The 25,196-nt window shown below is 39.6% G+C and overlaps 1 protein-coding gene across 1 annotated transcript in view; it reads right to left on the bottom strand.

Moving 5' to 3' along the window:
- Nucleotides 1–17,358: 17,358 nt before the first annotated feature.
- The window catches only part of GYPC (glycophorin C (Gerbich blood group)), a 29,191-nt gene continuing 21,353 nt past the window's right edge, over nucleotides 17,359–25,196 (bottom strand). Inside the window, exons 2-3 of the mRNA XM_064718413.1 lie at nucleotides 21,533–21,583; nucleotides 17,359–19,294 (exon numbers count right to left, since the gene is read on the bottom strand). Of these exons, the coding sequence (XP_064574483.1) occupies nucleotides 19,098–19,294; nucleotides 21,533–21,583 (248 nt within the window). The 3' untranslated portion in view covers nucleotides 17,359–19,097. The remainder of the gene's footprint in view (nucleotides 19,295–21,532; nucleotides 21,584–25,196) is intronic.

Consider the following 25,196-nt stretch of genomic DNA (forward strand, 5'->3'; position numbering starts at 1 on the left):
ATATGCTAAGGTTGTTGTGGAGTTTCCTCAGCTTAAAAAATTTATGACACAAGGTGTAGGTAACTTCAGTGCAAGTTTGGGGAAAATCTTCACATCCAACACTACAGAAATTATATTTCTGTATAGAAGTGCTTCCTTCTATGGAAGTGTCCTCCGTTCCATGAGTACATTTGAAGAGGTGTTCATCCAGATTCTCCTTTATCTGCTTAATTAGTGATGCCACACTTCCTTGTCAAGACACCTTTATTACATTCTGACCAATTCCTGTGGTTGCCATTGGCAGAAGGTCTCAGGTTTCCGGAGTGTGGATGGCACCCTGGAGGAGAGGAACCACCCTTGGATGCACTCTGAACATCTCTCCCCGTGGCAATGCACATGGCTGCTCAATTGGAAAAGAAACACCAGGAAAATATTTATTCCTTCAATGTCTTAAAGGAAAATTAGCTACCTGAGAACAAGCAGAAGCCAAACTCAGAATGAAGTATCCTTGGAAGATCACAGACCTCATTTCACTAACCTGTGCTACGTAAGTTCATGGATGACAACCTGCTTGGAAGAACTTCCAGCCTTTTGCCATGAGGTAGCCAAATGGTGTCCCTGGAACCAAGCTGGCCATGGTGTCATGGTTTGACCAGGAAGAAGTGGGAATTCTGGGAAGCTGTGGTCAAACCAATGAAGGTTTTGGGTTTCATACTGATACCTGGTGTAGCCAGTGGGGTTTGGACACACCTCCGAGAATACACAGGGGTTAAAAGCAAGGCACTGCCCTGGCACTTCCTCTTTTGGACATCGTCGGGCGAGGAGTTCAGATCTCTCTCCCCCGCCCGGCCCGCTGCTGCTGGGCGGGGGAGGGGTCAGCCATGCGGTAAGGCCTGGGGCCTGGACAGAGGTGGGGGTTGAGGGGGCTTCGAGGATGGAAGGGTGGGGGAGCCCCAAGAGACATCGGGCAGCCAGCCCCCCCCCCCCCCCCCCCCCCAGGAGAGCAGCCAGCGAGAAGGGGGAGGAAGACTGCCCGGCCGCAGCGGCAGCGTGTGGGCAGCGTGCGTGGGAGTCGCTCCGGGACCGACAGACAGAGACTGAAAACTTTTAACCCTTTCTTGCATGATTGGGGCCTTACAAAAATGCTAATCCTCCTCGAAGCTGAATAAGAAGGGAGATGAGAGATGAGATGACTTGGCCCGGAGATTGTGGAGATGATTGGATGGGGAGAGATGATTTGGAGTGGCCTTTTGGCTGGACTTTTTCTTGTAGCCATGGACTCAGTTGTTCCTGTGACACAGACTGCATTTAGGGGGAGGCAGTGCCTCAAAACCAGGAGGGTTCATTTGTGAGGACCCCTGGCCCCAGGGGGTTGGAAAAATATGGGGGGGACAGTTGTCCCAAAAGCAGAGACTGTGCCTTTTTGGAGTGAGACAAGGCATCCTTGAAAGACCACCCTAAAAGCAGCTCTGGCCATGTCTCGGTGGTGAGAGCACTGGGCATGGAAGGAACATGTCACAAGCGGCAGAAGGACTTTTTTCCCCCGGGCGGTGCCGAAGTGACAAGGAAGCATCCGGGATTTCAGTGTGTTTCCAGGAGAAGCCTATGGAACAAGAAGGACTCCTTTCCTCTTCATGAACTGCAGTTTGAGTATACTAAAGTGTCGTGCTGGGCTGGGCAGTTGGTGTTTTTTGAGAGAATGTATTGGATTGGGAAAGTCAGGGAGTGGGGAGGAGGAAAAGTGGTTTTTGTAAGGTTTTCAATTTTTTTTTCTTTTCCTTATAGTCTTTCCTATTTTTTCCTGTAGTTTTAGGTAATAAAGTGTTATTTATGTTTAAGTTGGAGCCTGTTTTGCTTATTCCTGGTCACATCTCACAGCAGACACCAGGGTGAGGCATTTTCATGGGGGCACTGGCTCTGTGCCAGGCTCAAACCATGACACATGGTAATAACCCCTGTGGCTCCCAGTAAATAATTCCTCCTTGCATACCAGACACAGCACAAGCAAGATGTACTGCAGATAAATGACTGCAATGGCAACAGGGATTATGGAACTTGGAAAAAGATGAAACAAATTTCAGAACCCTGAGTCACCTCCTTTTCCCAGTATCTAACTGGGATTATGCTCTTCATTCTTCAGCTGTGAAATGAGGCCCACACCACCTCCTTTCAGTGATTCAACTATGTAGCACAATATCTCACTAGCAGCAAATTTTCATTAAGAATAAATTTTCCTTCCCTCAGCTTGGTTTTAATAACTTTCTCAGTCAATTCCCTCTCCAAGAGATAGGTCTACATGTCCCAGTTTTTCTAATATTTTCTTATAGATGCTTAGATTAATAATGATACTCTTTACATATTTTCCCATTTAGATATGTTTACTGCCTGGAAATCTTACATAGACAGAATTTGAGGATGTAGAACATTTGCTCAGAATTTCTAGCTGTTCCATACATAGGCATGAGCACAAATGACCCAAACCATCCTGTCTTTCACAGTTTATTCCTGATTTTATCTATTTATAGCCTGGCAATCTCAGCTTGAAATTTGGGAGTCCCATTGACCAGGCATAATCTCCCATATAGAGTCTGCCATTGCGCCAAAGCTGAGTAAGCAGCCCAGATCAGATAGAGCAGAATTTCTCAGGTGTGGGGTAGAGCTCCGGTGCACACACAACAAGTGCCTAAGGCCAGGCTCTAGAAGAAGCCATTCTATTGGCAATAATGAAACATGACCTTTTGCAGGCAGGGAAAAGGGATCCAGGTTATGGATTTAATTTGGAGGGGTGATCTGTGAAGTATTGTATCTAGGGAAATCTGAGGCCAACAGTATTTGCATCAGCTTCTGCATGTCTGCTTTAGGTGAATTCTCAACAGTAAGACTATTCATTAATTAATCTCTCTCATCACCCTATTTGTCATTTCCCTTTTCCTTCTCTACTGAACTGATTCAAGCAAACCATAGCATCTGAGGCAAGTACAGAGAAATTACAGCATCTGTCTTTAAAGTGACCTGCTTTTCTTTTCAAGCAGTTCTCCCTACGCAGGCTACAGAGGCTCTTTGCTAGACAATGTAAAATGACACTAACTGGGCTATTTATGTCACTGCAAAGTAGCTCATGATGGGATAATTAGCAATGCTATATCTGCTGGAGTGAGCGATAACACCTTAACGCGTTTTTGTGTTAAGCAACACAAACAACAATACCTGCAGGTTAAACAGCACCTGAGAAGCTGAGAGGCCTCCTACACTTTTATTTCCAGGAGGCAATAGTTACTGGCTTCATTCATTCATGAGGCACAACTGTGATGCTGGTTGTATTACTTCTTGTGGTACTTGCCCTCAGTGAAGGTAAGTGATTTTTGCACTCAGGCTTGTTTTGGGCAAGTGTGGGTATTCCAGACATTTTGTGAACAGGGAAGGCTGTCAAGATTTGTATATCTGGTAACAAAATATCACCCTCGGATAAAAAAGACCAAGTGCTTGGCCACTTTTATTCCTGGATGGAGTCCAACAGCCTGTACTGTGTTTGGCTTACATATTGCTTCAGAAATGTGTAAGACAGCCAGTCTTGACCTGAATCCATAAAAGTGTGACTGTGATCCATTTAAGTCCACATCTAGACTGAAAGACTATAACTTTGCTGATGAGAGACCTTTTTTTTAAGTATTAACACAGACACAGGCACAGAGATGAAGAACTTGCTATGCTCTGATTCTGTGTATTTCAGTGGTTAATCACGGTCATTAAAAAATGCTTAATATGAATTTGCTCAATTTCAATTTCTGTAAATTTTCTGTTATGCCTTTCTCTGCAGGATTAAAAGATGATTTTGTATATTCTGTTTTCTCTTGAGGAAAGTTACTAATGCACCAGTCATGGTTGTCTCAGAACTTCTTTGAGATAAGATCAAATTCGCTTCCCATAAATATTTCTCTCCATCCCTTGAGCTATGTTTGTGATTCTTCCCTACACACCCTGTAGTTTTTCAACATCCTCTTTAAAATGTCAACACCAGAACTGGACATGTCATTCCACTATGCAGGCAATGTGTCAGCATCAGGTGAGCAAGGCCAAATAGGGAAAAAAAACCATTGCAGTTCTTGTCTGCTGGTGCATCCAAGGAAGGTGCTCACCCATTATATCACCCTTGCAAAGTATGTTGAGTTGTTTTGTTGTTATGAACTATAAATATAGTTCACACTGGTTATTAGTGTTCTGTTCCTCACTTCTTTAGATCAGTAATATTACATTTCACTTAATGAAAATGGACTTTGTGAGATGGACCAAACTTTAACTACAAAATCTGTAACTACCCTTATTGATCTACACTCATCAAATCACTGATGAGGAGCAATTCTATATTTACCTCCAGCTCACTGATGTGATACCCCATGGCAAGGTGGACTAGGACTTCTGCAGGCTTGAAATTCCCTGGTTCTAATGAAGGGCTGATTCATGTTTCATGAAAACACAAGAGAGGTTCTATTTAACATTGGTAAAGAATGGCTTTATGATTGTGAAAAGAAACTGGAGAGTGATGTGTGAAACTCCAGTGGGTGAAACATTCTGATAATGTTCCCAGCTGTCAGCTAGTGGGACATTTGCTACCTCCATAACTAGAATTTACCCTACCTGCAGCCTGAAACTGCTTTGTGTTAGCAGAGATTCTTGCCACCAATTTATCTGGATACCATACATAACCAAACCCATCCAAAATAAGACAAACTTAGGGCTCAAGTTTCTCATGTACCCATCAGTGCTTTGCCTTGCAAATTATCTCAGTTCAGTCCAATGAGTTCTCTTCATTATCTGGAAAAGAGAACAGCTTTACTACAAAGTGTGGAAGCCAAATTTCTGGGTTTTTTTACTATCAAAACTACATATGAAGACAGTTCTGAAAACCCTCTAGTGGTCTATAATAACATAAAGATTAAAATGCTGTCTGTTGCATGGAAGCCATGGATTGCAGAGCATTATATTCTTGAATAAAGCTGCTGCCACAAAGGCAGTGTCTTGCTGACTGTATTATGCAGAGAATGGATGTCAAGCTTTAAAAGACTCATTGAACAGAAGTTGAGAGCAATACAAAAAAAAATCTAAAGAACGTAACTTTCCAGCTAATTTAACATTTTTTGAAACTGCTGCTGTGGTTTTCCTCACACAAGACATGTCATGCTACTGCTGCTGTTTTGAATAGCTTTGTAGAGGGTGGACAGGGCTTCCAAGTGATGTGAGGACCACCAAGGAAGTTAATGGAAATAACTCTTCCTCATCTGTTCTAATGCAAAGACTTTCAGGAATCTGGTGAGAAACTTAGGAAAAGGTTCAGAACAAAGAAAAGAAAGTATACCACTTTATTAAATAAATAAATTGTGTAGCTTATTGCTTCAGCATGTCTGAGACACAAAAAAGAATTATGTTAATTCAAAACATAACCTATTATTAGTGAATTAAAAATAAATGGAGGAAAAAACCTTACAGTCTGAAAATACAACCTTACTCTGACATGAGACATCTTTATATCATAAATATTCAGAGTACATTTTAGAGAAATTGCACTGTAAGGTTCCTCTGGTTTTGTAGCCTTTCCTTATAGACCTGCTATCAGTAAAGATCTAGAGATGAGGTATCAGGCTACATGGACCTTTCTTGTGTCCCACTGCAGCTGTCTTGCAGGGCAACAACATTCCCTACATTACCAGTCAGCCTCTAACTGCTTCTGAAGTTTACTCAGATGTCACTACAAGGAAGGTGGGAGTGATTTGCTGACCTGAGTCACTAGAGACAAAACGAGCTCAAAGGAAAGCTCACCACACAGGGAAGCAGACTCAGTATTCACTGGTGGGAAGCAACCACGCTGGTAGCAAAGAAACAAGGGCTGGATAAAATAGCAGGGTAACAACACAAGAGCAGGGTAGGAGAGGCACTGCCCAGCACACACCAGAATGTGTGGGCTGCTCATTCCTCAAGGGGAGTGGTGCAATGCTGAGGTCTTGCTGAAAAGTCCACTCCACACTGGATGAGGTGAGCACAGAGAGAAAAGGGGGGTGGAAGAAATTGCTATCCCTCTAAGAATCCTGGTCTGCCAGAAAATCAGCCTTACACAGAACAGCCATTGAGAATTATACAGAAATATGGACTTGCTCTTTTAATTCAGTGTTCTGTTCTCCAAGAGCTATTTTTAGGTGCTCTTCACTAAACACAACTGTATTTTCACACTAGTGTTTTTCTTCCTTCAAACTTTTCTCCATACTTCATTTTTGGCTACAAACACATTCTGAAACCCAAATGAAAACCATGCTGTTTTGCACCCCTCTAGTCAAATCAAAAGATGACTGAAAAACTTCCTTATAAAATCTTTTTCCCAGCTGTGACTATTTGCTAAATAAGAGAGGATTTGCTCCCTAGTGGAAGCAAGCACAGAAAGTTAACTACACCCAGTTGCTGTGCTAGATTGCAAACCCTGGGTGACTCGTAGGATTCGTGACTCTTGTATAATAGCAGTATTTTGGGGAATGAAGTCCAGGTGTGCAGCAATTGAGTCAGTGTTAAGAAGCAAGGTGTGCTGGGAGCTCTGAGTCATTGATAAAATGCTTCTGGTCATTGAAGCCTAAAATAGCTTTGGTGGAATATGAGTTTAGGCGAAATGAGTTTGAGGCACTTAATGGCAAAGTGCTATTGTCAGTCTAAGCAGCAATGCATAAATAAAGTCTTGGGTATTGACCCTATTTGTCAGTAAATCCAGGCTTTCTGAGCTACCTCAGGCGCAGAGCTTCACCTCTCCAGTGCACCTCTGTTCAATTTTCCCTTAGGTCTGAAGGATCCAGCTGTGTATCTCTATTGCTTACTCTGAAGCAGCTCCTGATAGGAAGGCTGCTTCTGAAGATAGGGTTCAACTCTGACTTAAAAACTCTAATCAAGTCAGGGGTCTTCAGACAACTTCTGTTCTCAGTTATCTCTGTGGAAATTGAGCAGCTTTATCAAAACCAGCTGATAGTTTAAGAGCAGAATTGTGGGCAGCAACTGCTCTATGTGACTTTGTCTTCTAAATAACCTTCCTTGTACTGCTACTAAATCACTATATTCCAGTTCAAAGAGTACCTGAAATCACTGCTCTGCAGAACCAAAGGAGCAGCAAAATTCAGAGTAATCTTCTGGATTGTTTTTTACTCAGTTCTGCACTAAATTAAAAAGAAGAAGAAGGAGAAAAAAAATAACCTAATCATTCAAAAATAAACAAAACTAACTTTGTGAACATTGAACCTTCACTTCCGGTTCACAGATTGGTGTGAGCGAAGAATGGTGATTTTCCTTTCATTTTATGCTAAAAATTTAAGGGTGATATCTTTGCAAAGTGCTTGGGCTATGTATGATGGTAGAACAAATTTTATTTACCATTTCTAATTTTATCTGTGACTAACATTTTACCATACTTCTCTGTGTGTGGTAATTCCTGGCTGCCATATGAACAGGATTAACCATTTGAAGCATGATAAATCCATCAGTCAACTCCCAGATCATGAGGAATTCTGAGTCAGAACCTATATTGTATGTGGCCTTTTAACAATAATAGGAAACTTAAATATAGTTGGCTTTTTGAAATGTATTTTTTCTAAATCAATGACTTTCTAGGAATTTTGATCAAAAGTAATTGCACTTATAAAATCCATTTCTTTTCATCTGTTTCAATTTATTGCCACTAACTTATGCTGTTGCTCTTCACAGAAAACATGACCAACTGCCTTCTTAAGAGAGACTCTTCAGTTTATACCCAATGCAAGATTTTGTGTGAGAGGTGAAAAATCAATTAAAATTAAAATTTTTTTTTTGGTCCTCTTAAGACATTAAACTCTGATGTAAAATCTAAAGAATTTTCCCCTTGATCTGAATATTCCTGTGAGGTAACTAACTTTGCACAGGCCCATAACAGTAAAACATTGTCAGTGAGACTTCCTTTTCAAATGAGCAGGAAAACTTGCTTAAAGCACCTTCCATCTCTGAATGCATTTTCCCCCTCATAAACCTTAAAGTGCTGCAGCAAAGCTGGCTCTGTCTGCACGCAGCAGCCTGCCTGTCACTTATGGAAAACTCAAATTTCATGTATCAAGAGCTTGTGTGAAAATTGCTTTGAGTGTTAATTGCCCAAATGATTCAGCTTTATAAGAGCCTCTCTTATGTACTGAAGTATGTCTCATAGCACGCTGAGTGCCAAGCTCCAATAGAGAGCCAGCTGTGCTTTGCTCCCAGATGTTTGGAGAAGATAATTCTTGCCCATCATTTCAAGTCCTCCATCACAAAATCATGAAAATTTTGTTTAATGAAGTCATTAATGCACAATAACATATTTCTTCCTTTTTTTTTTTTTCATGATGGTCTCCCTAGAATGCATGCAAGTTTGTCTTGGCTTATAATTACAGTAGCACATTGTCAGATTAACTGTGGTGAGGAGATAAAACAAAAGCCATCAGTTCTGCAAAATTAAGACTCTGCCAACATAATTTAGAAAGGATCAGAACCCTCTGCTTTCAAAGATGCTGGTTTTTTGCTGTGTTTAAGGTCATTTTCATTCTCCAGTTTACCTATTGCAACATTAATTTTTCCTGGAAGCCTAACAAAAAGTATACTTTAGCCCTAAGTGTTGGATTCAAGCCTTTTCATAACTTCTCTTCATGCAGATCTCCCTTTTCAATGTGTTCATTGGCCCTTGACAAACTTACATGAATGTTTTTTTGTTTTCTTGCTTTTGGTTCTGTTTGTGGTGTGGTTTTTTGAGTCAAAGTAGCTGAAGTGAATGGTATTGAAGTGAAGGGACCTGTGTTAATTTATACAAGCTGCTTGTGGGCTGGACACAAATAAGAAAACAAAGCTTTTACAGGGACATCTTGCCTGGACTTTGCTTGTCAGTGTGCAGGTGCAGAGAATTTCATGGAGAGGTTTTCTGTGCTCTATGGTGATAAAATATTTGTGAGAGCCACAGCTTGATCTTCACAGCAAGTGACTGCCATCAATTCCTGCTGCTTTCTGACTCAGCTGTCAGAAGAGATTTCTCTTAGATTTTGTTGTAGCTGAGTTTGAACAACCACAGATAAAGGGGGCTGGGTTAATTCAGCCTGTCTTTGTGGCCATGCTGCTCTTGAATACAGGGATATAGCTGTGTTTACACAGTGAGGTGCTAGGCAGGCAGTATGAATTCACTTTTCACTATTCCCAAGGTACCAGGGAAAACTCATTGCTTTCCCAGGTCTATGCGTTTGTGTGTTCACTCACCTATACAGCATTTCAAGATCATCGGCTGCTCTGGTTTTACCACACCTGATCCAATTGCTCCTACAAGTTATGGACTCTGCCCAGCATCTGTGGCCTCTTTCTGCTATTGCCAAAGTTAATGCAAAATCCATTTTTGCTGTTTCAGCTGCAGGTAATAAGACCCTCTGGAAAGCATTTTGTCAGTAGCTGATGGCCCTCACAAGCTGGTGGCAGATGTTGGTGTGGGGGTTACTGATATCAGACACATGAAATATCAGAGCTCCTTGTGATAGAGATGGGATGAAGCAGCTGCTCTGTTACAGAGCTTCTGGCTCTCAAATGATCCAAAATTAGGGCATACACACCTGGGGTGTGTATTAATTCCCTGATAATAAAAATTAAAATAAATGGTAAAAATAATGGTAAAAATAATTCTCTGATCTTGTTCAGAATGGTGTTACTGGGTAAAGTGCAGCAAAGCTTAATTTTCTCTATTTGGGTTTAGCATTAGACCTTAAGAATGGACATGTGTATGTTCTGCATTCCAGCAGCTGGAGGAGAAGGCTCTGTGTCTTTGGAGGGATTATCTTATTTTACTCCTATCAGGAATTTTGCCAACCAATTTTTCCATACTGCTGTTGGGAAAAACCTCCAAAACCAACAAAGAAACAAGCAAAAAACCCCAATACCTCCCCCTCTTTACTGAAATCCAGGATAAACCAAGGCACATGCAGAGGCATTCCTCATGGGACTAATGGAGTTTCTCATTCCTGTTTTCCCAATTCATTGTAGGCTCTGCTGTCTTTTTGGCTGGGCATTCCAACTTGAGAGAGATACATGCTAAATATACAATTTTGGGAAACTGTATAGAATTTTCTCAGCAGCTTAATTTGCCATAATAATATCAATAAAATGAAAAAGAGCACTTAGAAGGTGGGAACTTTTGCCTGGACTTGGAGCCAGACAGTGAATGATTACATATATTTTCCCATCTCCACCTTAAATACAATTCATAGAGAGAGAAAGGGCAAGACCCTGGAAGACACTGCACAAAAAAAATGTTTATTAGCTAAAATGACACAAACACAGTTCATGAATGTTCCTGCAGAGGGAAGATGAAACCAAATATTAGTTTCTTTGTGCAGTCTTAACAAATTTTACTGTACAACACAGAACTGCTGGAAAAGAAATTGTTTTAGTGAATAATGACCTCTATTCATCTGGTTGAATAAAAATGCTTTTTCTTCAGACTGATTATTTATTTACTCTTTATTTCAGAGAAAAGACAATTATGAGGAGTTTTGAGATTTGAGATTTTTTTTTTTTTTTTTTCAGAAACAATTCAACTTTGGCCAAGAATTGAGTTTGAAAGATATTGTTCGATCCATGTCAGAAAAATATTCTGGTACTGTTTTCTTTTAAATCTTCAATGCCCCTATGCTTTGGGGAGGCAGTTGATCTTTGGGAATATGACCTTCACTCACAACTATTCCATTATGTTCCTTACCAAAAAGCCTGATGAACTAGAGTTTAACAAAACAATATTTTCAAGTTTTAAGTTTTTTTGTATGGGAAAAAACCCCACCACAGCCAATACAACAACACTCTCTTCTCTCCCCTGAAGATTGTATCCATGAAAAGTTCAGCCAGAGTCTAATAAGAAAAATCCTAATCCTATAGCAGGAGAGGATGAAAACAGGACTTGAGGGCTGGAACAAAATGAAAAAATGAGGACAGGTTTTCAAAGCTCATGTGACTTATACCTGTGAGTAAGGCTAGGAGTGAGCTGACTTGGTGGGTCTGATAAGGTTTGAAGTAATCTGATCCTGAACTATTTGCTCTTATCCTTGTGCCTCTAATCCATTTTTCATTGCAGTCAGTGAAGCTGCAGAGATGAGAGATCTGGTTAAAGTTAAGCACAGCTGCCAGATGTTTCTTTGCAGGGAAGGAGGTGAGAGAAGTATTGAACGAGAAGAAAAAGAGAACTAATTCTGTGGGGGCTTTTGGCAAGTGTTCAGCTTCTTGCTGTTCGGGGGAATGCACTTGCTCCTGATTCTGTGCTGTGCCTTCCATTTTTCATTTTGCTTTCTTGCATCCTGTTGTCAGAAGCATCACTCATGTCATGCATGAAGAAAGACTGAGAGAGTCCTGAGCTCTCTTCACGGAACAAGGGTCTTTATCTCTTTACCAGAAAACTGAGAGATGTAATAATCTCTGATTCTTCAACTTTTGTTCTGCTAGGTAAGTTGTGCTGCTGCTGAACAGAAGGGAATAGTGGTATTTCTTCTCTATGGAAGAAATTCTGAGCACAAGGCTCCATTTATGCGGAACATTACAGGAATATGAGAAAAGGTATGGAGAGCCCTGAGGGTCTCACATGCATTTGTGAAACAAAAAACCTATTAATGGAGAAGAAAGCAAAAAACTGACAGTAAAGAATGGCAGAAAGTGTAATTTAATTGAAATACAATATAAAATCTTATTTATGTTAAATATGAATAACAGGGGGCTTTATTAAAATACTATTGATCACTCCATTAGATGTTAGAATGAATAAAGGTGATTGTTTCCAGTAACTAAGAATGTGATGCTGAGTTGCATTTCATCAACATACTCATATGTCACACTGAGAAATCCTTCCAAGTGAATTTGGTAGCAATCCCTCAGGGAGATTAAATACTTTCTTTACAAGGTACTGGTGAGTGACCATTCAGGTGTTCCTGGTCATTAAGCAAACATCAGAAATTAAGAAACATCTCTGTGTATAGTCCTAGCAAGATTAGTTGCTAAGGTGGGAAACCTTTCTTTTGAAGCTGAAATAGAAATGTTAATCAAAATATTTGTTGGGAGACAGATTTATTACTTCGAGGTCTTTCTTGATGTAGTCAAAATATCTTGTGCTGAAGCTTTAGGTTGACAAAATAGGTATGAAGTAAATAATATGTATGTGTAAGGTGATGCTATGTGATGGCACTTCATTCTGAAAGCTCTTATTTTCATGTACTGCCCTTTATCTGCTAATCTTTTCTTTATTCACCTCTGTTTCTGCTGTAAGCTTGTCAATAACTGGCCATCCATTAAAGATTCTTTTGGTGTGAGCACACTTTGATAATTCCTTGGCAGTTACCCCATGGCCAGTGTCCATGGAATTGCCATGCAGGGCCACTGGTAACAGTAAAAGACACCACAGATTTGGGCTGCCAAATTGGAAGCACCTCCAATAACACTGGATCCTGCTGTCTGATGTGGTAACAAGCCAAGGTCCAGTTTCCACAGTGTGCTGGCTGATAATGAAGGATCTGGTTTATAGTCTTCAGTAGCATTTCCTCTCTGCTTATCTTTACTTCAGATTAGAACATTGCTGATGAACCATTTGGCTGGTGCTGGCCTCCAGTCTACACATCAAATCCCATGGTAAAGGCCCATTGGAACAGTTTCTCCACAGATATCAAAACTGAGGTGATCCACTGTCCTTCTGGACCCTCCAGGTTTGACCACTTTGAGGTTCCATCTTGACCCAATAACAAATTACCTAAGGAGCTTTACTCACTGACAGGAGCGATCTTTGAAAAAGGGCTTGGCAGCGGCAAGATTGTTAATGGTTGGATGTGATGATCCAGCAGGATCATCAGCCTTATCAATTCTATGATTCTATTCCAATACTTGTTATACCAGCCATATCCTCTCAATACTCTTAAACTGGGGATGTATTAAGATAAAAGATAAGTTGTGTGGAAAGCAGGAAGAACAAAGCAGAAGTATTCACATTTGGTGCCAGCTGGGTGGAAGGCAGGTCAGCCAACAGCAAATAGCCATTAGATGTTTATAATCTGCCCAGAATTTTAAGAGTACCATGCTGTAGATCACAGAGCAGTGCACAGGTCCACACTGACATCCACAGGGTAATGTTTCTTCAAAGAGAACAATTGTTTGATTTCTCATTTGAAGGTTGACTCCTTCTCAAATCCATCAAAAGCTTCTCTGTCTTTTTAATGCAAACACCAGCAGTATATCTTTTAGGGTTTGTATGCTCTATTAAGAAAAATTCTAGCTGACGATTCCTTTTTGATCTACATTCACATGAAAGTAATGTAATTGGCAATTCTAAAAGTTTATGATGTTTTGAAAAAGAAGAAAAATATGAGAAGAGCCTTTTAAATGCTAAAAATTAGAACTTTAATTATAAAGTTATTAATTTCTTTTTTTTCCATTCAAAATATAGTAGATTTACACCATCAGTGTATTAATAGCTTTGGTAAATACAAACATTATAGTCAGCTTTAACATAAAATCAGCAGTAAGCTTTGGATGCTCTTTTTTCCATTCTTTTCATAGCAATGCTGCAATCCAAATAGACTTAGTATAACATATCAGCTATTTTCCATTACACATACAGTTTGAAACAATAGAAAAGGTGTAAAGGCAAGAAGTTGTGCTGAAAGATCAGCACTTATAAAGATTGCATTTTAATTTAATGTGTTTCTTTCTGACCTGTGTGGAAATACAACTTTTTTGCAGGGAGGATAAATATGATCAATAAAATGCTTGTCCCACTGAATGCAGTGGGATTCTGTCCCAACCACACAGGGAATGGGCATGTAGCATAAAGATTCCTTATTTTAAGTTGCTTACAATACTACTGTCCTTAATTAGAGAAAGATCTCTATTGCAACAAATATCTAACTTCTTTATAATATGGTTGGAATTTTTGCTCACCATCTATGTTTTATTTTGGTATTGTTATCTTCCTTTATATACCCAAATTTCCAGACATCAGATGTGAGTCCATTGCTTGTTCAAGTATTTAGTACTCTGTCCTGAATGAGCTGCTGCTGTGAGGCTTCTGCACTTTCTAAACATACAAAGCTTTCTTATGAGAAGAACGAGAGATTTTAGAAAATGCAATAAACAGCTTTTAATACATTTAATGTGAGTGTCCTCTTGGTTTGTATGTACCATCATTTTTTGATTGGATTTGCACACACAAGGAATCCAAACATCTCATTTAATTCAAAGAAAACATCTCATAAAATTCAAAGAAATTTGTTGTCAGCAGTTACAGTCAGGAAATACACTGATTTATCCAAACAGTAATATCTATTTTATTTGAAGAAAAACTTCTCTCCATCCCTATTGACATCAGATTACCTTCTCTTGCTCTGCACCTCTTTACTGATTTTCTCAGCATCTTGTCTCATTGTTTCCTCTGTTCTGTAAGGAATTTGTGCAGGCTTTAAGTAGTGCAGCTGTTTTCTGCTTATCCTGGGACTATAAATGTTTCAGCACTTTGTCTACATTCCTTGTTGAAAGAAAATAGTCATTTTTATTTCCATGTGCTGGTGTACCCCCGTGATCCCCAGACTTGATTTAAGAGAAAACTTGATGTTCTGAGAAATCCCACAGTCCTATTTTTAATAGTAACCCAAAGTGATTTGGTCATGGTATTCTAAAAAGAAAAAAAATTACACATCGGTATATTTCCGTATGCCTTGTTTCCTTGACAAGTGGCTGACTAAATTCTCCTCAGGTCTGTATTAATGTGCAGTGGCATATGGGAACTGGGGAAAACCTGGAACAGCAGAGGCCAAGCCCCAGAAAAAATGCACACCAGGTCCATGGTCTGGCTAGCCAGACACACAACTGGGACTGAATTCTTTTGGACAGAATTACTCTGCTGAGCTGTAATGATGCTTCAGAGGCTGAGATGGGCAAGCAGTCATGTTTGTGCAGGGGAGGACTGTCAGTTATGCTCATAAAGTTATTGAAGAAATTGAGCTCAAGACGTTGAGACGGCATGTCAGAATTCTGAATCTGTGAAAACTTTTTTCAAACACTGACAAAAAGTAATGGTTTAAAGGAGGTAAATTTCCCTTTGCAAGGGATTATTTTTATCAGTGAAAGAATTTGAAAGCTTCATGAACCCGCTCTTAAAGCTCACTAATGTCACCAGAAATACTATGTTTAATTTTTGTAATTTCCAGATATCTTAAAAAAAATCATGTGTTCCTACAGGATCATATTTATTTTCTGCCTGCCAACTTCAGCACATATTGGTCATTTTGGTGCACTGCTTTCCCATACATCATTGAAAAATGACTTACTTATACTTGTAAATGTGGACCTGTGACTTCCTATGCAAAGTGGGATTCAACAAGTTTTCACAGGGCTTTAAGGCATGAGGACAAAATCAAGTGGCTTGAGGGATCATCATAATGATGCCTTTTTTAGGGAGGAACATTGGAGATGGTCGCTGCAGATTTATAGCATTATATTTAACAACTACAGAACTTACAATGCTATTTTTAGACCTTTTTTCTGTAAAAATGTGGCAAATGTGATCACTCTGTAAATCTGTCTCAGGTCAGATTAGTCATGTTTGCTCAAATTTGATGTAGCATTGGCAATCCAGACCTAAAACCCTTCTGAAAATTTTTATTGGCTAGCACAGAGGGGCAGAGCAACTTCACAGATAAAAACAGGTAAATAACTACGTAAGTAAATAGCTAATCCTTTGCCACAGAGAAGGCAGTAGAGATCCAGATGGGAGCTGAGGGAGTGCAAGCAAGAACAGCAGCCACAGCTGAGAAAATGAGGCACCAAAGAGCTGCAGGACAACAGGCCACAGCATTAGAGAGACCCCACATGTGGGGGAAGAAGAATCTGTTTCATTAATTATTCTATTCAGGCAGCAAACTGTAAAAATCATTTAACCATCAGTGATGGAAAGCTACGGCTGCCAACTGAGATGTGTCAGCGCTGTACACAACGTTTGTTTCAGCACAGCATGCTGCTTGCAGAGGGATGTTTTGCTAATTAGTTGTTAAAGTTATAGGAAGTTTGTAATGCACTCCTTTTACAACTAAATTGAATGACTCAAGACAGTAGAGTTATTGTATGAGTAAAAAACAGCAGGATGAGGCCATTAGAATGTGCCAGTCGCCTGATATCATGAGATTTCTTCATTGCAAAGCTAAGTTTTTCCTGAAGAAAACAAAGAAACAGAAAATCTCCACAAACCAGTTCTTCTCTCTGTTGAGTGTGCTTGAGTAATTTCTAAATTTCTAAACAAGGCCCTGAAACCCAGAAGGACACAGTAAAGAAATAAATTCACTAAAACCACAGCTCATGACAGAAGTGCTGCTGCCCAACTATTCAAAGTGGCTTGTTGCCAACAGGGAAGCTGTTCCTGAATGCTTGGACTGTTTGTCAGCCTAGATAAACAGGAAAAATGGGATAAAGATAGTTAACTAAGCTACAAAGGGGGGATATAGTCAGAGGCCAGAAGCTGCATTCAGTTGAGATTTAAGGGAAGCAATGACACCAAGTCTGAAGTTGACTGAACTGGTAAGAACTGCCTGAGCTCCACTGAGCTCATGCTATACCAACAGAAAATCTGGCCTCTACAATTCCAGTGTGGCATTTTGTCTAAATCATAATTTAAAAGCTCACACCCACACCAAAAGAAACACCAAGTCAGTTTCCCGTGTGTAACAGGTACTACACAGGTGTCTAATTAAAATCTGCAAGCTCAACTTGCAAAAGCCAGAATTCATGACTGAGGAGAGAGGCAGGAATTTATTACCTATGTCCATCACACTTTTCTGTTAAGTCAATTTTCTTTAACAGTTATGATAATGTTACATATTCTGAATGTATGAAAGGGGACAAAAGGCTGGTCGTCCTCTATACGTCCTTCTAGGGCTGGAGGAAAATTGTTTGGTGTTCCCACACTTTTTGTGGGAGATGCAGCAGAGCTCAAATCACCCCAGTTATCTTTTTCCCAAAGGAAATATTTATATTTTTATTGAACTGGAGGATCAAGGGTCTTCAGTTTTATAAACTCAGTCTTACAGTTAAGATTGGTGATTTTTTTTTCTAACACTTGTCCTAGAGAAATAAAATAGTTCCTATTTCAGAAGCAAAATGATTTAAAAATTATTAATATTTTAAAATAATTAAAATATTAATTGGTCTAAGAAGGAGATAGGTGCATAATATCAAATATTTCAGCTCTATGTTTTGTGCATTGTACACGGCACTAGCCACAGAATACAATGTGGTTCTGCAATGGTATGTTACAGAAAGTATCTTAAGCATTTAATAAATTTGGCACAAGTTTCACATTCTTTGGTTAAAATGCTAACACGTAGATTTAACATTCAAAATTAAAGGTATTGGGATTCTAAAAATAATTCAGAGTCCATCTTCTTCAAGTACTGACCAAAAACTGAGACTGTGATTGAAAGACAAAAATATCTTGTTTCTTCAGTTGGGTCCTCAGAGTCTTACCTTGCACGGATCTCTTACAGCATTTTTGAGGCCAATGTCAGTAATGAACACCAAGTCCAGAATCTTTCCAGAGCTTTGGTGCCAAGAATGAGCAACAGTGTCTTGAAAGCACAGCTGTAGATGACTTATATATAATGTACACACATATATAGATCAAAGCATAGGAAAAAATATATCAGCTTGAGCAGAGCTCATCAGTATCTTGTTTGTTATCTTGCATTTCTCCACCTCTATTTTCAGTAGTCCAGGGCACCATGACAGCTGTGGATGAGCAGGTGCAGAGAACAATTATCCTATTTCTGGAGGTAATTGTGGGCTTCAATTAGGAAGCCAACTTACTGGGGTAAATAAACTCATCACCGTTGATTCTTAGGTGAGGAATAAGATCTTTTCATGTGACCCACCATGAATAATCTATTTATTTATTTATTATAAAGCATAGATGTCAGTGTAATTCTCTGGTCTAGCACACTGCAAAGGATACACAGAAGCCACACAGAGTGAGAAATAAAGCCAGTGGGACGCAGATGAACAAGCTGCTTTATAGTGACAGTCATAAGGTTGCATTTGTGAAAGATGTACTCATATCTGCACCAGAACTGCATTCCTCTCCCTGCAAAAATCTACAATCCTGCTGGCGGGCACTCAGAGAATTTTCTAATGCAAAATAAATAAATAAATATTCAGGCAAAAATATCTTACATGGAAAAAATGTAGCTGAGCTCCATTGTTTCAAAGGGCCTGCTCAAACCAGGATGCTTTACCTTTTAATATCTATCTATTTATGCATGTGTGCAGAAAACCTACAGACTAACTGGAATCATATTTGTACATCTACTGACTATTGTATACTACAGTGTAAATTCCAGCATTTTGCAGTTCTCAAGCTGCCATGCAGAGAAAGTCAGTAATAAATCCTTCACTCTTACCTTTTCCATGTTTTCCAAGAGTTTTATTTCTTTGAAGTGTCTTTGATTTTTATATATGTATAAAATTCAAATATTAAAAAAAGAAATCCCAGTGTAAATCCCCCCAAAAACCAACATCAACTCACCTGTGCCAATAAAAATGCACATTTAAGGGGATGGGAGGGGATATCTGGGCTACAGATTTATTTTTTTCAAGCTAGGTCACCTTTATCTAGTTTAATGTTTGTTCTGTTACCATTTGAAATTCAATTTCAGGTAGTTCTTCATCATATCAGAATAGGATGCATCATTAACTCTAAGAGGATGTTTTCATTTGGCATCTGCTATTTTCACCAAATGTCAAGGCTTGACATTTGCTATCTTTATCTGGTTTTGGTGTATCACTCATACTGAGATTTTGTTTCTTCTTATCTGATATTGATTTCAACTGTGACCAGCTGTGTTGCTAATAAAATCAACAGGCAAGTATCTGGCATTTAGTTCTTCACTGCTAGAGGAAAAGAAACAACCCAGTGACAAAAAAAAGTAGAGAGATACTTTTCAATTAGGATGCTCGCCTGTATCCTCGTATTATCCACCTCTCAGTACTTCTGTTGATGTTACATTTCTGATTGATTCCCCCGGGGAAGTCTCCATGGAAATCCTTGCCTCTCAGATGAAATATTCCTTCTTGCTCTCATCCACTGCCTCCTGGAGAGCGGGGTCGTTCTTCAGAGCGGCGTCGGCGCTCTCGGCGAACTCGGTTCCCTTGGCCTCGTTGGTGTGGTAGGTGCCCTTGTGCCTGTACATGTAGCGCACCATCACCACCAGCAGGCAGATGAGGACGAATACCACGGCAGCAATCACACCTAGGGCAAAGAAACCACTTAAATCTATCACCAGTGGTAAAATATGAGAAGTGTCTCACAGCCAGACGTCATGACCTGAGTCGCTGGGTAGGGAAAAGCCCGTGTGTCATAAGGGGTTTGCTTGTTGCAGAGTCAGAACATGCTACAAAAACCAAGGTGGGATATAGATACTACAGGAATACCACAAAAATTCTCACTAGCTTCCTTTTAAACCAATGGCTTGATTTGATTGAATATATTGGAGCTAAAAGTTCATTTCAAATGAGGAGAAATAAAAGACCGTAAAGGGAAACCAATGGGTTTCTTTCATCCTTCTGGTAACATACACCCGGGGTGGGGGTGCTGCAGACAACCCAACACTGCCTTCTCAAGTGTTCTCAATTTCAGGAAATGTTCAGGACACTGAGCATTTCATAGGAACATTAAACAAATAGCAAGAGCTGTGGAACTGCTCTGTATTTGCAAGCTGCCATTTCATTCTGCGCTCCAATTAAGAAAGTTTGATTGTAATGAATGTGAAAGTGGCACCTGGCAGAAGAAAGAGGTTCTGGGTAGATCTTTCTTGTCCTCTCGATTAATTTCCAGCTATGTGTTGACTGGACAAAAATTTCTATAGATGACCTCAATGTGCATAGGACTAAATGGTGAATGGAAACACTCCTAGTGAAAAAAAGGAAATTAATGATCCTTTTCCACTGTGAAAGGTAGAAGTCCATTAAAAGAGACAAGTTCATGACAAGTCCATTCTTAAAAGACCTACAAACTCTATCCCTTTCCTCCCAGATCAAATTATGGACTTAAAAATTCTGAAAAAAATTAAGTATTTTGAAGTTTATTAAACTTGTGTGTCTTTTCTAAATTTTTAAACATTATTTTTTTCATGGATCCAAAATGTGCTTATAAACGTTTTTGCTGTGATTCTGTATGAGTACATGATACTGAGCTGATTCTATATTCATATGAATCCAGGAATAAGCCAAATATTAAAGAAATACACAATAAAAAGAACTTGAACAGAACATTCCTAGGGCTTTCCCTGCTGTGTGTGTGGGGTCATTTCTTCTAGAAGTGAATTTTATGTTTTGTAAGAAGAATTGCTCCCTGGAAATGCCTACTTTTCTGCAGAGACAACGACAGGAAGGTGGAGTACCCTTTTTCTGCATCCTATATTCAAGATAAGTGGCAAGAGTAGGTATCTCCAAAGCTTTAGGTTTATCAGCATCAGTAAACTGAGTGTTTATACCCTACTGGCATAAAACCATAGGAATAGACAGAATATTAGCAGGGCAAATAAAGATTATAACTCTGTCTTTAAAGATATAGTATATATAAAGCCTTAACATTATCCCCCAGATTTCATGGTGCTTGGTTCTGGAACGTAAAGTTACTGCTAGCAGAAATGAAATCGCTTATACAAAGAACTTCAAGTTGAAAATAATATCATGGTTGCAGCGTGGGCTTCATCAATTTTTAGGACCTCAGTGGTATCCCCTGACACAAGAGGCTCTAATAGGCTTTAGATGTAGCACAATATTAATAAGCCTAGGGGACTAAGTACAAATCAATTTACCTGCTTCTTGTTCATAGAAAGCTGAAATTAAAGTTACAGGAGATGGGACCTGAGGGAAATATAGCAGAACCTCACCAATTTGCACTAATGATTGGTATAGCCCCTTGTGAATGACTGAAATTAGTGTGTTAGCATGGAAATGAACAAACACAATAAAAATAAAAAGACAGGTTCACTCCGTGAACGTAGCTCTGCTCATTTATTCTGACAACTGTATTTAGTTTAAATGCATGAGAGAGCTTTAATGGAACACCAGGAAATAGAGTGTGGTGAATTCTGCAACAATAAAGGGTCAGCTGGTATGAGCTAACATCGCTCAAATCAAAGGTGCTGCACCAGCTCTGTGCTGAAGGACAAGCTTGATCCAGTGAATACTGGATTTCCAGGGAAATCAGAGACTGACTTTTCTGCTGGACTGCTTGGTATTTTGTCCTAAAATGGGGAATGGATGAGGGTGGTACTGCTCAGTGTATGGTTTGTGCTCATTATCTCATCTTGTTATCTTGCCAATAGCCCCTCTGGGAGCAGATTTCCCACTGGCCTAATTAACTCTAATTGTGCCACTCCTGTTGTCTTGTCAGCGAAGCAGGGGTTTTGCAAAATGCAAGAAATCAACAAACCTGCTGGTTTAATTCTTATGGTGCTGCTTAGTATGGTCTGCTACTCACCTCCAATAACAGCCACATCTGCTCCAGCTGTGGGGCTCTCCACTTCTCCATCTATAAATAGAATAGAACATAAAAAAGTTAATTATAAAAACGAAATTGGAGGAGCAGCGACTATACTGGCAGTTTTGTATTATTTTAACCTGTGAAACTTGGAACTTAATCAATAGATATTGTTAGCAAAAGACGTTTATGAAAATTCACATTAGAGTTAGCCTTACTGTAACAGTTTTCTGCTATCACAGCACTGGAAAAGAAATAGCTAGCACATTATGCAAACCATCATGGCCCCCAGGGAAACACCTACTGTGTATTATGAGCACTTACCTGGAACATCCTCCAGTGAATGCTTAAATTAAGAGCATTTAGGTACTGTGATTACTCTCAGAAAGGTAGTTTTGGGGGAAAAAAGGTTGATGTCTATTTATTTTCCCATTTATGGCTCTTCAGAGCATGGTCTGGATCTTGATTTGGTGCAAATTAATCTATGTGTATTGATTTCAATTAGTATTTATTTATCTGCAATGTCCTCTTTTTAATCTTTGCATTTGTTTTCTTTACAGCTTACATTTGAAATCACAGCAAGCCTCTCATGTGTGTGGTATGAAACACAGTCCCCACGTGGAGTAAGTCTGAATTCAGTGCTGTTAAATCAAATAACATATTCGGATTGTAATTTATTTAAAATTTTATTTAAAATTTCCCTTTGGTAAATGGAGTACATAAAAATTTCTCTGGAAAAGGTGAAAATGTAACTTGAAATCCTTCTCTAAAGTGACACTATAGCTGACACCTGAGCTGCCTTTTGCTATATCTGTATATATGATTCAAGGACAAAACACTATCAGCAGAACTCTCCTTGCTCATGTCCAGTCTCTTAACATCAGTTTGCAGCAAACTGAGAAGAGCTGAGATTCAAAGCATCCACCTTTTCTCAAACATGAGAGGTGCTTTTTTTTCAGAAAGTAAGAGCGCTTCTCTCTCCCCCAGAGATCCTTCCCACATTTTCTTCCATCTATATACCGATGGAAAGATTGAGCACATTTTCTGTAATTTAAAAACTCTTATTATGTCTATGTCTATTCAAAACCCACGTGCTCAGAAGAGATTAATTGCCTCAAGGTCAAAATGCTCTGTATTTCTTCACACACCAAATACATGCTGCATGCCAAAAAAGCAGGCTCCTCTGCAGCAATCAAACACTTGAAGGTGTGAATTCCAAAGTGCTTCCCAAGCCAACAGCTTGCTGCCAAACATTAATTCCAGATCAAATTATTATCCCCTTAATTAAAAAAAGGTTCATGAGTAACTCTCTGCTCATACCTGGCATTCTGGTGTGCCTCTCAGATTCAGATAACAAGCCTTATCTCTAGGACTTGCCATCACAGTGCTTTTTGATAATGGATTACAGTATCATCACTTTGCAGAAAAGTCTTCGTTTCCACCTTTCTAGGTTTGCAGCAGAATGCAGAACTCATCTTGAGCTATGGTACAGCTGGCACAGATCTGCTAATCTGGCAGAGCTGTGCCCTTCAGCTGACACCGTGATGTGGCTTCTCCCACCACAGCTCCCATTTTACTACAAGAACCAGGGCCTGGCTACTCCTTTGTGTGTCTCCTTTTGGCCACAGAACAGGCTTGCTGTGCTCCCAGACCTCCTTTGGCTGCATCAGCTGGAGTGCCAGAACATTGCAGATACCACCAATGACCAGACACACAGTCAAGGTCTGCTCCCCAGATCAGTTTTGGAGCAATGTTGATGTAGAGCACAGAGACACCTCTTAATCCCTGTTTCACTGTCTCTGAAATATCACTTTGTCCAAAAATAGCTATGTGATTCATGGCAATGTTACAGTACTGCTAGGCAGGTGTGAAAGTATCGGTGTTGTTTGAGGTTCAAGCAGTGTCGTCCTTCCTGAAATATGGCTGAGGAGCACGCAAGGCATGTGGGATGGAATGGGACCATCTTCCCTGAGCAGGAGTGACACAGTGGCTGCTGTCCAGAAGGGAATCCGTGCTTGGCCAGGAACCTCAGCATGGCCTCTCTAAACTCAGTCTGTGTGAGAAATACAGTGCATTCCTGCACTACTGAGGACTGAACCTTCACTTTCTGAGGCAAAAAAGACATCCAGCTTCCTGAAGGAACATTTAGCTCAGCAATGGCTTTGGCCTTCTTGTACCTTCTTTGCTCCTCTTCACATGCAGAGTGCTCAGAGGTCTGTGCTTCAATAGCTGCTGTTGAACCTGTTTTGTTCCAAGGACATCTGTTGTCTTATATGCTGCTATATTGTCATGGCGAAACTTCCTCTCCCTGTTATATTGGCTCTTGTCCAGCTACAATCTGGTTCTGAAAGTGCTTGAACATTGCTGTTATTTACTGCCGCTGGTTACCATGACACACAGAAATCAAAAGAGTGTGGGGAAACATGTTTTTCATAAAATTTCTGGCCATCAGAATGAGTTGACCAAATCAAGATCAGAACACACAAATCAAATTGTCTGCTGCTGGAGAATATGTTTCTAAAGCCAGAATAAGAAAGAAATGCTTTTGTGTCATGACCTGACATTCATCAAATTCCAGTTTTGCTCATAAACTTACAGATAAGGAATTTTTGCAATAGAATGACAATTGCTACCTGTCTCATTCTCATCAATCACATCCTGCTGAGAAGGCAGCAGCTTGTGAAAGTCCTAGAAATATTCCTGACTTAAATACTGCATGTAGATCTCTGGTTTTGTGCTTCACAGGTGGCACACCAGCGCAACTTACTTGTATGTTAGCATAGCCAGTGGTGACTCATTCCTGCTAAATTTGTTAAGCTACCTCCTTCAGGTGCAATTTTCCAATAAAAATTGATTTTTATGAATTTTAGTAGTTCTCCTCCTCCCCCTAGTTTTAATCGATACCCTTCCATTTTGGCTAAGGAACACTTGTTTGAAGCGGGCTGGTCCAGGAGTGAAAATCATTGCTTGAGGTTCAGCACTCTCCTATTCTCATTATGCACTTTTCTGATAGTTGTAATGATTTCTTTTGTTCTATAAATTGCAAATCTGAACCACTAAAAGCCATAAATCACTTCCTGCCCCAAAATTATGACAATGACTTTAAAAAAAAAATTTTGTTAAAATTTTCTCTTTATATCTGAGCTTCATTCAAGTAAATCTTTCCAGTTCTTTACAATGCCAAGGACTAAATGTGCTTTGTAGATGGAAAGTGAGGTTTTGGCATGATTTTGTGACACCAGAGAACAGGTCTTTACGGAAAATACAAAGTAGAATGGCAGTCCTGATAAAGATGCAAGACTTATCAGTGAGCAAGACTTCTACTTTAGAAGCCTGACCATGTTAAGATATTCCAACTGACAAGCTGTTCAACTTACATGGTAGTGGGAAAGGGCATATTCATCCCCCAAATACTTTCTTCCATTTAGCATAGAAAGCTCAGAGTTTAGATCTTGCTCCTTGCAGGAAACAATACTTTTAAGTGATTCTGTGGTTATTATTTGTGACACATAGAATAAACTTGTAGAAAGCTTCAAGCTTTCTAATTTGCAGGCATCATTTTTGCCTGCTAAATTAGTTTCCAGAAAAAAAAAATCCAGTATTTTTACTCTTGATGGCTCTTATTCAGGACCTTAATCAACAATTTAAGCACCTACATGCTTAA

The sequence above is a fragment of the Zonotrichia leucophrys genome, chromosome 7 (genome assembly GCF_028769735.1).
Source record: "Zonotrichia leucophrys gambelii isolate GWCS_2022_RI chromosome 7, RI_Zleu_2.0, whole genome shotgun sequence".
NCBI lineage: Eukaryota > Metazoa > Chordata > Aves > Passeriformes > Passerellidae > Zonotrichia > Zonotrichia leucophrys.